General features: G+C 49.2%; 1 protein-coding gene across 1 annotated transcript in view; it reads right to left on the bottom strand.

Moving 5' to 3' along the window:
* Window positions 1-227: 227 nt before the first annotated feature.
* The window catches only part of LRIG2 (leucine rich repeats and immunoglobulin like domains 2), a 35345-nt gene continuing 23148 nt past the window's right edge, over window positions 228-12424 (bottom strand). The window contains exons 12-18 of the mRNA XM_059717432.1: window positions 12055-12218; window positions 10415-10735; window positions 8617-8898; window positions 7410-7859; window positions 6687-6836; window positions 4975-5256; window positions 228-4261 (exon numbers count right to left, since the gene is read on the bottom strand). Of these exons, the coding sequence (XP_059573415.1) occupies window positions 4032-4261; window positions 4975-5256; window positions 6687-6836; window positions 7410-7859; window positions 8617-8898; window positions 10415-10735; window positions 12055-12218 (1879 nt within the window). The 3' untranslated portion in view covers window positions 228-4031. The remainder of the gene's footprint in view (window positions 4262-4974; window positions 5257-6686; window positions 6837-7409; window positions 7860-8616; window positions 8899-10414; window positions 10736-12054; window positions 12219-12424) is intronic.

The raw sequence follows: 12424 nt of genomic DNA, 5'->3' as shown, positions 1-12424 counted from the left end.
CCGGCCAACCCCCTTCCTCAAGGAAGAGAAAGGATGGATGTTACCGAGCACCCAGTCCCCTTCTAGCCGCATTTCCAGGGTTACTTTGAGAGGAGAGCCAGCTCCTCCACCACCCGACTGGAAAGGACTGACCAGCTTTGCTACATTTTTCCCCTAGGGAAAAAACTTACAAACATTTCCTGTTTAAGCGCTGAATGTCCTGCATGCTATGGAAGCCACACCAGAGGTTCACAAGGTACGTAGTGTTTTATTGAATGGAGGTATATTACAGTAGACAAACGTATGTTACACATGCTATACAAAATATACATTCTTAAGTGAGAAAAATATAAATAGAGACTAGGAAAGGGGAAAGCTTTGCTCACACTGTTGTAGGTACTCCCAGTACCAGAGCTGCTACTGCTTTGACATTTGCATAAAGGTACCTGTCGTCGTCAAGCAAATAGACTATCCGCTCTGCGCAAGTTGGGGCTCCTGGAAAACAGCCGGGGGAACCTTTTTGCAGAATAAGTTTTTCTCCAGTGTGAATGTCTAGGAGCCGTTTCCCTTACCGCTGCGGATGGGAAGTTAGCCTGGTTCTCACAATGCGAATAAGGCACATTCCCGCTTAGCTCACCTTTTTAGTGGCAAAGGCTGTTTACATCCAGCTGAGAACCACTATAAAAGGGAGGTGCCGTTGTTCATACAATGACAATAAATCTGCTCTGGCGCAGGTAGGACAAGTTCCCTGACAAGCCCTGGTCCCAATTCTGCTCGTTGTACGAGGAGACGCTGCTTCTGACCTCTTCTGCCCATTCCTGCATGTTTGCAATCATGGAGCAATTGCAAACAGAGAAGCCTGAACAGCATTGATTTACGCTCCATACAAGAGACAGGAGGGAAAGTCATTAAGCGTTTGCCAAACCGACAGAGAGGACAAAGCACAACAGGATTATTTTCCTGCTGGCAAGACGTCGTGGCTTTCAGTGTGCCACGGATCAACTAGGCCACGCTGACCTTTACGATGTATGACCAAAGCAGGCAGGAAGCCTGGAATGAGGCAAGTTTTCCATTACAGCAATTCCATGACCTGACATTTCTGCTATGAATTTAGCCTAATGGATATCAGCAGGCTTCTGCAGAACAGAGATAGGCTTGCATCTAAAAAGTGACAGCGTCTTCTTTGCTAATGTTCAGAGAGAAAGCCTACTGTAAATGTATTACAAGCCACAGAAAGAGACTTCAGTTTACTTTCCCTTTAAGCTGTAGTGACTAGATTATGTGCAATACCCTAGAAGTATTAAAAACCTCGCAGTACCGTGGGGCTACAAGTTTGGCGCTCGGTTTCACTTAATCAGAAGCTCGGGAACAATTCTGGCCCCGCTCCAACGAGGCTGCTGCGCTGCTGGGCAAGTCGCTTCGACAGCCCAGGCATCCCTGCCATCACCAAACCCACTGAGAACCTGGGCATCTTGCCATCGCCAGACCCATGGCCCCGGTTTACCTGGCTTAGGCCACCAGCCATGTCAAGGATCACCTCTGGAAAGTAACAGAGAGCCAACACCAGCACACACAACTGATCCCTGCCTTCAGGGATTTTGAGCGGGGGTCTTGGAAAGAGCAAGTCCCCCGACACCCCCACCAAGTCGACACTAGGCACCAGCTCTCACATAGCTCGACCTGCTGTTTGGTGCAGACGCATCTTTCCTGTGAAGTGAAGCAGTGCTGCTGGTCCCACAAACGTGGTGAATTGTCTACGAATTGAACAGAGCCATCGATCCCTAGGAAGCCAGCCCTGGGGCCCCGTTTACCAGAAGGAAGGTGTCGCGCTAACCCACTCGAGCTCTGAGCACACTGGGTTGCTGAAGATGCAACATGGATGAGATCACCAGTATTAAACAACCCCCTCCACTTCCACCTGGATGTTTTTATCAGGAAGCAATGGCTTTTGGGGAACTCTGGTGCCATGCTGCTTCTCTGCGTGACATACGTCAGCAGCGAGAGGAATTGGCAGGTAATGCTCTCTCGATCTAGGGGAAAGGTGGCTAGAAAAGGGGTCTGATTTGAAGCCTATTGATGCTTTGCCAGAGGCCAGAAATGTTTTCTTCATCACCCATTCATCGCCTACCGCTTGGGCAAAGTATCCTGGCTCTACTGGAGAGAATCAGATTCACCACAGACCTAAAAAGGCCCAGGATCTCACTGCTGGCATTTTACAACAGGGCCACAAGCTTTCTGAACAGCAGGTTCACTTCTCGTGCAACGGTGCGAGGCAGAACACCTGCAGAGCACCACGCACACCCTTCCGCCAAGGGAATCACAGGCAGCGAGGGCTGGAAGGGACCTCAGGAGGTCACATCTAGTCCAACCCCTGCTCCAAGCAGGACCAGCCCCAACTACATCATCCCAGACAAGGCTCTGTCCAGCCAGGTCTTCAAAACCTCCAAGGATGGAGACTGCACCACCTCTCCGGTTAGCCCGAGAGGCCCAACACTGCACCTTGACGTCCTCCCTAGGGTTTGCCTGAAGTGACCTGGCTGTCTAAGCAGCAGAGGAGCGTTTGTCTGCTGCACGCTCAGCATTCGCACTTACTGCAAAGGATTCCTCTGTGCCCAGGCCCAGCAGATCTAAGCCTCACATTTTGCAAGTTAAGGCCTTGTCTGTGCTGCTATTCATACTATAAAGCCAGCCTTGGGAACACCAGGTTTGGGAAAAGGCAAGCTGCACTGGTACAAGACAGTCTGCACCAAGCTGCTGCTGGCACCCTGCAGCGCAGCTAACTGGCCCCTGCCTAATTCAGGTGCCTGTACTGATGGCCGCCAAACCAAGGACTAAAGACAAATCAAAGGTACTGTTCACTTAGCCGGAGCTCTCTGCAACCTATGGGCCAGGAAGGCCTTTTAAAGAGATGAAAGCTCAGATGCTGGCAGGACATCAGCCACTCAGAACTCTTTTACGCTTGGTATTATTTCCTTAGATGTGCATGAAGAAGAAGAGTCATTTTGCATTTTGGAGACACTGCTGAGGTGTGTCAATCTCATGGTGCCTGCTGTTACGAGCGCTGCTGGAAGCTGCAGATTAGAATCAGGTTTGTTCCTACAAGGTTCCTGTCGGATTTCACGCTGTAGCAGGGAACAGACAGGTTTCAACACAAAGACTCACAGACCTTTGCAGTCAGGTGTAATGGGCCAGACGGGCCCAGGCCTCCTGGGTACCTACTGGAAGGGAGCAGGCTGCAGTAACACCAGTCAAGCCTGACATCCACTGCTGTATGTAAATGAGCACAATTCATTAGGGTTACTCTTTCACCAACAAGCCTGCACTCTTCCCAACAGGAAAGACACCTCTATTCTTTGGAAACAAGCTTTCAATCTCAGAAAACCAAACCATAAAACTTCTGGTTTGACAGGCAGCTGTCAAAACTAGAACTGAATACATACACTTTGGCATAATAAAAAATATTTACATTACAGCCAACACATGTATATGCTTAGTGTATACAAAATATTTATAAATGCAAATGTATTTACAGCTAGAGTTCATTAGTCGTAGGAGGAAAAACAACCCCAAACATAAGACTGACACAGTAATGCGAAGTGCTGCTAACAGTCGAAGGGAACGCAAGCTGGCCAACAGCTGTACGCTTACAATCACTAGCGAATTCCAAGGGGACACCCTAAATGCTTCTGCCATCCATCACAGAAGGCAACATGAAATAGCTATGCCTTCTTGGGAGCATTTTCAAGACACGCATCCACAAAGGCTGTCCCCACATCAGACTTTACGTGCTCCCGTACTTCTGCCGTGGCTGTCGCTATTCTCTCTTTCACCAGAGCGTTCAGCCAAACCGCTGCACCTTCCCGCCTTTAACACCAGCAAGTCCCGGAGACAAGAGCCCGTGTCACTACCCTACTTGCAGCAGAGTCCATCTTGGTCCACTCAACTTGGAATCGTAGACATGCACGTACAGCGTGGTTGGCCATGGGGTTCATCCTGAGGTAGTAATAGAGTCAGTTGGTCTGAACCTGCTTCCAAGGTTTCTCCTTGCTGCCTTATGTAGTTTCACTGTAATCCTGCATGTTCCGAGTCCTATTAAAATCAAAGTTATGCTCACATAACCTGTGGCAAGGTCTGGGCGAAGCAGCTTGCTCTCGGTCGTCGTCAAGGACGCCCTCGCTTCGGAGAGCTCGAGGGGCCTCGTGTACTGATGGTTGATGCAGGCAGTGCGAGCGCGACAGCCCGAGGTCTTTGTTTATTCCCCACAGGGGTAGCTGGAAAGGTTCTGAGGGAAAAAAACGAAGAGGGATCTGAGTTCGTGATCAATGCACCAAGTTTTAAACAGATTTCTGACATGCCATACGACTTGGCAGAAAGGGGTTTGTTAAAAAAAGAAGGTTATTTTCTACTTTGCTTCCAAGTACACATTTTCCTGGAGGCCTCTCTCTGTAGCAGGCTGTTACTGTAACCAGCAACAACATGCTTGATAGTCTTTCCATGTACACCAAAGCAGTTCCCTGGAAGAGACTCGCAACAAGACCCAACTATCGAACCTACCAGACGTTTTTCAAATGCTTTGAAACACTGAGCCCTGCTGGATACAAACACAAAAGCGCTCTCTGGATTTCCCGAGAGATATCTGCATGCAACTCTACTCTGCAGCTGAGAGGATCTTGGCGGAGGAAAATACCCGATAGTCAAGGGCAAGAGATTACACCTCACAAGCGCCACGAGGGGGGAACTGCAGGTTCAAAGGTGCCGTTTTTTCAGCAGGAACTGCCATGTCCCTCAAAGCCAGGAGCATTTGGTGCCAATTCCAGCCTCCTCTCTGCTCAACGCAGCCAGGAGCGCAAGCACTTAGCAATCAGATCAGCTCTCGCACGCACTACCGCACCCGGTCAGATACACGGGAGTAAACGGTACCAACGCAAGGGCAGCAGACAGGCCGGCACCCACCTGACAGCACAAAACAGAGCAGACAATAGGTCCGGCACTCACCATTCGTCTGCTGAGAGGGGAGTTTCTTCTCACTTATTCTGTCATGGTTGGTGAGGAAGACGGACATCTCTCTGTCTGCAATTAGGTTGTCCAGGGTGCTGGTGTCATGCTGGACGTGTGCTGGATAGGTCTCCTTGGGCATCTGCACCATAAGATTGGAGAGGGTTTGATCCAGCGGGTCATCTTCTGTGATGTACGCATAAGGGCAGTACTCTCGGGTCCTGGAGTAGATGTTGGCGTTGTCGTAACAATCCGAGCAGATCACTAATGGACCCGTGCCACCTAATAAACGCGATGCAGAACAAAAACAGTCCGTTTAGAAGGGCTGAGGTGCCCGATTTCTACAGCTGCTTTCACAAATAAATCATGAGCACATAACATTACAGTGGCATGGCTTCAAAAAGCCTGGCATAGATTAGCACTGAATCCAAGGAAGTTTGCTCACTTTTTCTGGATGACTCGGAGGCAATGGCCTGATATAACAGATGTGGTCCTTGGAGGCTGAAGCAGCTCTGCCAAGGGCGGCATCCAACCCAGGCACCTCTACCAGGGCGCAGCAATTGTGAATATCTAGAGCAATGCCTGCGTGTTGCTCTGAACTCTCCTACTGCATCCTCCAAGCAGCGGCGGAACGGACGAACCCGTCCTTCCATCTGCCTTTTCAGAGGTTGAACCATATATGTAGGCACGTCATGGGGGCGTGCAGGTTCCACTGTCCTTCCTGTACTGTAACAGGCAGCCTGCATGGCCTTGATGTTGTCTGATGCCAGACCACCCTCAGGATTTCTCCTGCACTATGTTGAATGGCATGTCATGCCTCTCCCATAAGAGGGAGCTAGGTCTGTAGGACTGCACCCTTGTTGGGGGAAGGTGAAGAGATGACAGCAGGGGCATATTCAGCTGACCAACTGCTAATACCTGTCTACAGCTAACTTACAGCTGCGTGCTAAACATACAAGAGAACGTAGCTTTTACACTTCCAAGCAGGAGACACTCCTCTCGTCTCTGTCTCAATCACAGGCAGCAGGGAGGAATGGAGCGGGGCATCAACTAGCCCCACTGGATACCCTATCCCCTTGGGGGCATGTCAGGCTTGCAGGGAGCTGGCATGAGGCCAGTGGGCACAAGGCCCCAACCGTTCCAGCCTGGAGCCACCGACCAATTCATCAGGGGGACGCAGCAAGGGATCGGAGATGCCCTGTTCACCAGGGTGCCTCTTGGGGCAACAAGGAACCATGGTCACAAACTGACAGAGAGCAGATTTAGGCTGGATATCTGGAAAAACTTCTTCACGGTAAGCGTGGCCAAAATTTGGACTGGGCTTCCAAGGGAGGTGGTGCTCTCCCCTATCTTGGGGGTCTTTAAGAGAAGGCTGGACAGGCACCTGGCTCTTCCCTGCCTAGGCGGGCGCAGGGGTCGGACTCGATGATCTGTTGAGGTCCCTTCTGACCCTAGCATCTATGAATCTACGAGCTCGTCCACCCACAAGAGTGAAGCATATGTGAACACCACCCTAAGACTAAACAGAAAACATCTACTTACAGAAAAATACACCGAAGTCTTAGAATTACTTGCCAGCCTTGTAGAAGAGTCACCTTTGGGCCTAAAGCCACATTTCCTGGCTTTGTACAAGCTGTTATTAGTTACCAGAACTCAGAGCTACGCTGGAGTGCTGCTGCAAGGCAAACAATGTGTGCAAGGGCTGTGCTTACCGTCCGTGCCTTTATGCACGTAGCCACTGGCTGGAGGCATAAGCTGCTGATGACTTCCTGCCTCCGAATTGCTGTAGCCTTCCTGAGGTTCTGACAGAGTTCCCTGGGATGATAAGTAACTGGGAATATCTGCAGGTAAATTCATCTCCTCTGAAAGAGATGCAATCAATAATGACTGAATCAACACAGGTGTTGTCACTGGCTGGCAGACCGATGCAGAGTAAGAAATGGATCCCACTTGTGCACCGTCCCTTCTCCACTTCAAGGAGATGAGAAAATCACCAGCGTTGGCTTAGTCAAACCCCCACCCAAACGGAGTAAAATAAATGATGGATCTTGTCCTATACCCTGAGGTCTGCGAGTTACTTCAGGTTACCAGTTACTCCCAAAACCGCATATTTCATTTGTTCCATTCAGTTCAGCAGGGTGGCAGGACACAAGCATCAAAGTATGACGTCTAAACAAACGACTGTGCTTAACATGGAAGGCTCCAAATCTGACTCCTTCCCTAGCCCAAAGGGGAGCAGATATAAGGGGCACCTTGAAAAATATACCCAGTCAATTGCGTGCCGTGAGCAAGAGAAGTTCAGCTATGAGAAACAAAAGACTCGTCTCTCTGGCCTAATCCAGGCCTGGCAAATCGGGGGCTTTACATTCTTTCTGTAAGTGTTTCACACGTGACTGCCTGAAACAGAACAGAAGCAAGCTAGTCCTGCGTTTTACCTGTGTTAGTGATGCTGTAGTCTTCACTTTTCCTTCTCATGTGATAGATAACTATGACCCATACCAGAGAGGTGCCCACAACACAGCAGACCACAACAATAATCACAATGCCAACTGTCGTCCAGCCATCTTCTTCATGCACAATGCCACCTTGGGACGAATCGCAGTTTGGGGAAGACAGGACATTCAGGTAAATGTGGCCACGCTCTGTGCCTAGCGTGTTGGACATGATACACGTGTATTTCCCAGCATCCTCCAGGCCAGCATCCACAATGATCAGGAGCTGATTGGCAGCAGCAAAGAAGTGCCGTTCTGTCACCGTTAAAGGCCCATCATCTTTAGTCCAGTTGAGGCGCGGGGCAGGGCTGCCGCCAGCGATACACTGCAGCACAGCGGTTTCCCCACGGGTTACTGTCCTGTCTTCCAGAGGCCTCACAAACGAAGGGGTTTCTGGCAGGAGAGGAGAGAGGCCTTTAGTTAACCTGAAAGATAAGGGCACTGAACCTTGACTACAGTAAGCCCAGGTGCACTGAAAGGGATGCAGAAGTCTGCCTAAGCCTGGTCTCCGGTAGCGAGATCAAAGCAACACAGTAGTAAGGAGGTACTCTGCAGCTGTCATGCCAACTCAACTGAATACCGTCCCACTGAGTATGCCAAAGTGAACCTCAGGGCACGGGCAACAGGGTCCCCACGTGTCATTTCTGCTCCTAAGTCAGCATATGGCCACAATATTAAGAGGCTGCAAGCCTTCAAGAAGCCTCCAGCCCTGAAGATGCAACTTTCCCTTTGCTGCTAACTGGCACACTCGAGGCTGCTCTCGAGTTCCCGCAATGTAGCAGAGACTATCAGGTCTACACGCTCCTCGATCAAGTACACCCCTTAAATCCTCTCTTTTACAACTCACGTTAGCATAAGCTGTACCTGACAGAAGTGGCGGCACAGCAAGCACAACCGAATGGAAGCTACCCTCATGCATCTCATCATGCAGCTAGACGACAATGGACAAGGGAATAGCATTACAAGCTATTTCATCAAGTTTGGGATTCAACTGTAAAAATCACATGTCCGCATTGTGCATGCCTGCCTGCTGGGGAGAGACGGGCCAGAGCCTTTAAAGCAATTGCCCTCTCTTGCTCCCTGCTGCATTTACAACTAGAAGGAAGAAAAGGAGAGGATCCACACAATCCCAGACCCACACTTCACTTACCCAACACCGTCAGTGTGGCGTTTGCCGACAGACCTCCAGCGACGTTCTGTGCCATACAGCTGTAGATCCCCATGTCTTCTATTTTTACATTTGCAATGAAGAAGACATCATCTTCAGGCATAACGTGCATTCGCCTCTCACGTGCTGCCGGGAAATCCGTGCCGCCGTCTTTCTGCCAGGAGATCTGGGGCGTGGGGTGGCCCTCTGCGGCACACTCCAGTCGAGCCATAGCCCCAGTACGGATCGTGAGATCCATGGGGGTTTTCAGGAAGGAAGGCAGTTCTGCACCAGAAAAGACATCGTGAACTCAGCGAGGGAAGCATTTCAGCACGTGGGATACAGCAGAAAGCTAGAGGAATTGCTGCATGATAGCAGATCTTACTCCTTGCTGCAATTCTACCCCCTCATACAGGCTGATACAGTCAGTCTCTTATTTTTGGTTTCTAATAGTGTATGATATGGGCAAGGCTCACTTCAACTAGTCTTAGCGGGGAGGGACAATATTTCAGCCACTACAACACAGCGAAAATTGAAGGAAAGAAGCGTAACTTAATCTCCCCTCTCGAATTTCAGGGCTGGAAAGAACGTCACAGGTCATCTAGCCCAGCACAAATGCAGGATGTGCCATTGCTGACCCTTCCCAGACAGAAGTCCCTCCAGACTCTTCTCACAAAACTGCAATGAGGGAGATTCTGCAACTTCCCTGGACAGCCTGTTCCACTGTTCCAAGAAAATTGTGTGGAAGTTTAATCTAAATCTTCTCGGCTGCAGTTTAAACCCATTATTCTGCATCTTGGCCTCCGTTCCCCTCTTCTTTATGGCAACCTTTCAAATAGTTAAAAACTGCTCTTTAAATCTCCTTTTATCCCTACCTAAACACAACTAAGTTCTCAACCCTGCTTTGTACAGATGCATCCCAAAACCTCCATCAACTAACTTGTCACTCACTTCTGGAGCCTCTCGTTTCTCTAGAACCTTCTTAACCTGCAGAGCCCGGAAGGACACTTGATACCCTCACGGATACCTATCCACCACTGAGTAGAGTAATGCCGTCACCTCCCGTATCTTACACATGACCTTCCCGTTAACACCGCCCAAAACTGCATTTGCTTTTTTTTTTTTTTTGCAACTGTGCTACATGGCTGACTCATTCTTACCCTTCCCCGGTGAAGGGAGAAGTGAATGCATGTCTGAATGGCAAACAGCAGTTTCCTCTATGGCTCTGGTACAGGCTCACCACCTGCAAGGAAGTCTTTGCCTTTCAAGCAAAGCTGGAAATACAGACGCCCCCTAAGAAAAGGGATCACTGCTCTTGAAAGACCCTGCTGCTGCACTTACCCAGTATCTCCACGGGCCTGGTTTAACATGGGTTTTTCCTTTGCCTTCATCCAGAACAAGAAAACGGGAAGTCTAAAATGGCACGGCATTTATATTTTAGCCCTATTACTGCAGTTTACGTGGAAGTCACTAGTTGGGTCTCCCTCAGCTCTGTGAGCCCGAGCAGGACCCATCCTCGCATTCACGCTAACTAGCAGAGGGAGTTTTGCACCGAGGAAGGATTACGTTTGTCATCGTTCTCAGTATCTTCTTTACCTGCTCCGACTGGGGCTCTTCCATGGACCTAAATGGATCCCTAATGGGATCTTTATAGAACCTGAAGCTAGCCTGGCACAATTACAGGGGAAGAGGGGAGAAGCAAGCTTTCATCTGTCACAACTAGCTTCTAAAGCATTTTTCACGCAAGCTTAACAACAGCTCTCGGTTAAAAGCAAGGTCTTTTGTTGGCGTAACTGCTTACCGTTGACAGTCAGCTTGGCTTTGTTGGAATAGTTAGAACCAAAATGGTTGGTGACAATGCACTGGTATTTCCCTTCATCGGTGAAATTCACGTTGAAAAGGTGTAGGACTGTGGTGTATTCAAGGACCTCGCCTCCTTGCTGTTGATACCTGGCAAAATTCTCTATCTCAGCATCGTACAGTACTTCACTGTCCTTACGCCAGGCCGTGGACATTGGTGAATCGCTGCTGCTGACAGCAGTGCATGTCAGAGTCACATTCATGCCTCGCAGAGCAACTGTGGTCTCAGGATGTATTCTTATCTGTGGTTTGGGAAAGTCATCTGCAAAAAACGATGGCAGAAAGATTAATCAAGTTTCTCCTTCCACACGCAGCTGATCTTTCTGAACAAATGTTAAGAGGAATAGTATTTTATGAAGGAACAGTGCTGTTTTATCCTGCAGATGACAGATCCATCCTCACTATCTGTTCTCCACATTCAATTACCTTCAGCTTGAAGTCAGGTGGCTATAGGAAAAAGGAAGCTGTGAAACAGGATTATGACAACAGGTGGTCGTAGACGATAAGCAGTAAGAACAGAGGAGTAACCACAGCAAGGTCTATTGTGGGGCCTTGCATTTGCCTTGGCCATCTGGAATTTGCTGCAGATTCTTCACACCAATGCTGAACTGTGCTGCGTATTTTTATTTTCAAGGGGCAGATTGTACGGCAAAGGCACATCCTCAAGAATAACAGAATTAATCGTGCTTGGTGCCCGAGAAGCAACTGAAAGAAATACCTTAGGGAAAACTGAACAGTTGCATTATGCCTTAGTGACCTGAATCCTCTCACTTGCCTGCCATTAACATATAGCTGTTTTACTGCCATTTGTTTTAACAAACACCTTGATATAGGCCACAGCACTGAAAAAAACTTGGAGGACTGGGGCGGGAGAAGCTGGAGCACTCAGTTGCCTAAGATAGTAGTTCTCTTTCCTATGGAAGAAGAGAAGCACAGATGGAGAAGAACAGTCAACTGGCTAGAGCGCCCATCTGGAACTCAGGACACCCAGGTCAGCCGTCTACTCCCTCTGCGACCCTGGTCCTGTTACACAGCCTTTGCACATCAGCTCCCCATCTGTAAAGCAGGGGTAATCTCACTGCCCTACTTCCCAGTCTAAACGTGAGGATAATGTGTTGCAGTCTGACACATCCCAAACCTGTGGTGAGGAAGGCTAGGTGAGCACGACAGGATGCTCTCTGCCACGGAGCCCTCATCACCTGCCGCACCAGAACTAAAGGGCCTTGCTTGTCGGGTACTTAGAAAACCAACACTCTGGTGCCCAACAGCTTCTACAATGCAGAAAACCCAAGGCACTGAACATTTATTTGAAACTGCGTCAGGATTTCCTCTTTCAGTACGATTCTTCACTACTCAACTGCTCCAGAGTCCAGGGAGCGTAGGCAAAAAACCCACTGCAAAAAAGAGACAGCACTAGAGCAAAAAGCCAGTGGCAGGCTATGGATCACAGAGACACGATTCCTTTTTCTGCTGCCAAGACCTAGGCTATCTTACTTAGACGTCACAGACTGGCTTCCAAAGAAGCATGCATCTATTTAGGCATTGCAGCGCCCTTAAGTCAAAGAAATAAACAATACGAACCACAGACAAAATCTTCAGGGTCCACATTGAGAACGCTGTGCCCAGCTAGCCACTCGGGGTGAGCACAACTAACGTTAACAGCCTGCTCCAAATGGCTGTCACTGAGCCACTGAGGCAGCCATTTCAACTGGCAGTCACAGAGTAAGCTGCTGGTGTTCAACATCCTGCAGAAACAAGGAAAAGGTGAAGTCATTCTTTTCTTGATTGAATGCCCCTCCTCCATTTGCAGTGACCTAAAGCTGCCAAACGTTACTAGGATATATTCACTTGCAGGTATCTGGCGTGCACCCATCAAGCAACAGTATCTTCAGCCAAAAGTTTCTACTGCTTTTAGCAGGTGTCACACCAGGAACTGTGACTCAGGTGCCGA

This window comes from Alligator mississippiensis, chromosome 14 (genome assembly GCF_030867095.1).
Source record: "Alligator mississippiensis isolate rAllMis1 chromosome 14, rAllMis1, whole genome shotgun sequence".
NCBI lineage: Eukaryota > Metazoa > Chordata > Crocodylia > Alligatoridae > Alligator > Alligator mississippiensis.
The sequence above is the reverse complement of the archived record's forward strand: the minus strand, read 5'-3'. Positions and strand labels throughout refer to the sequence as shown.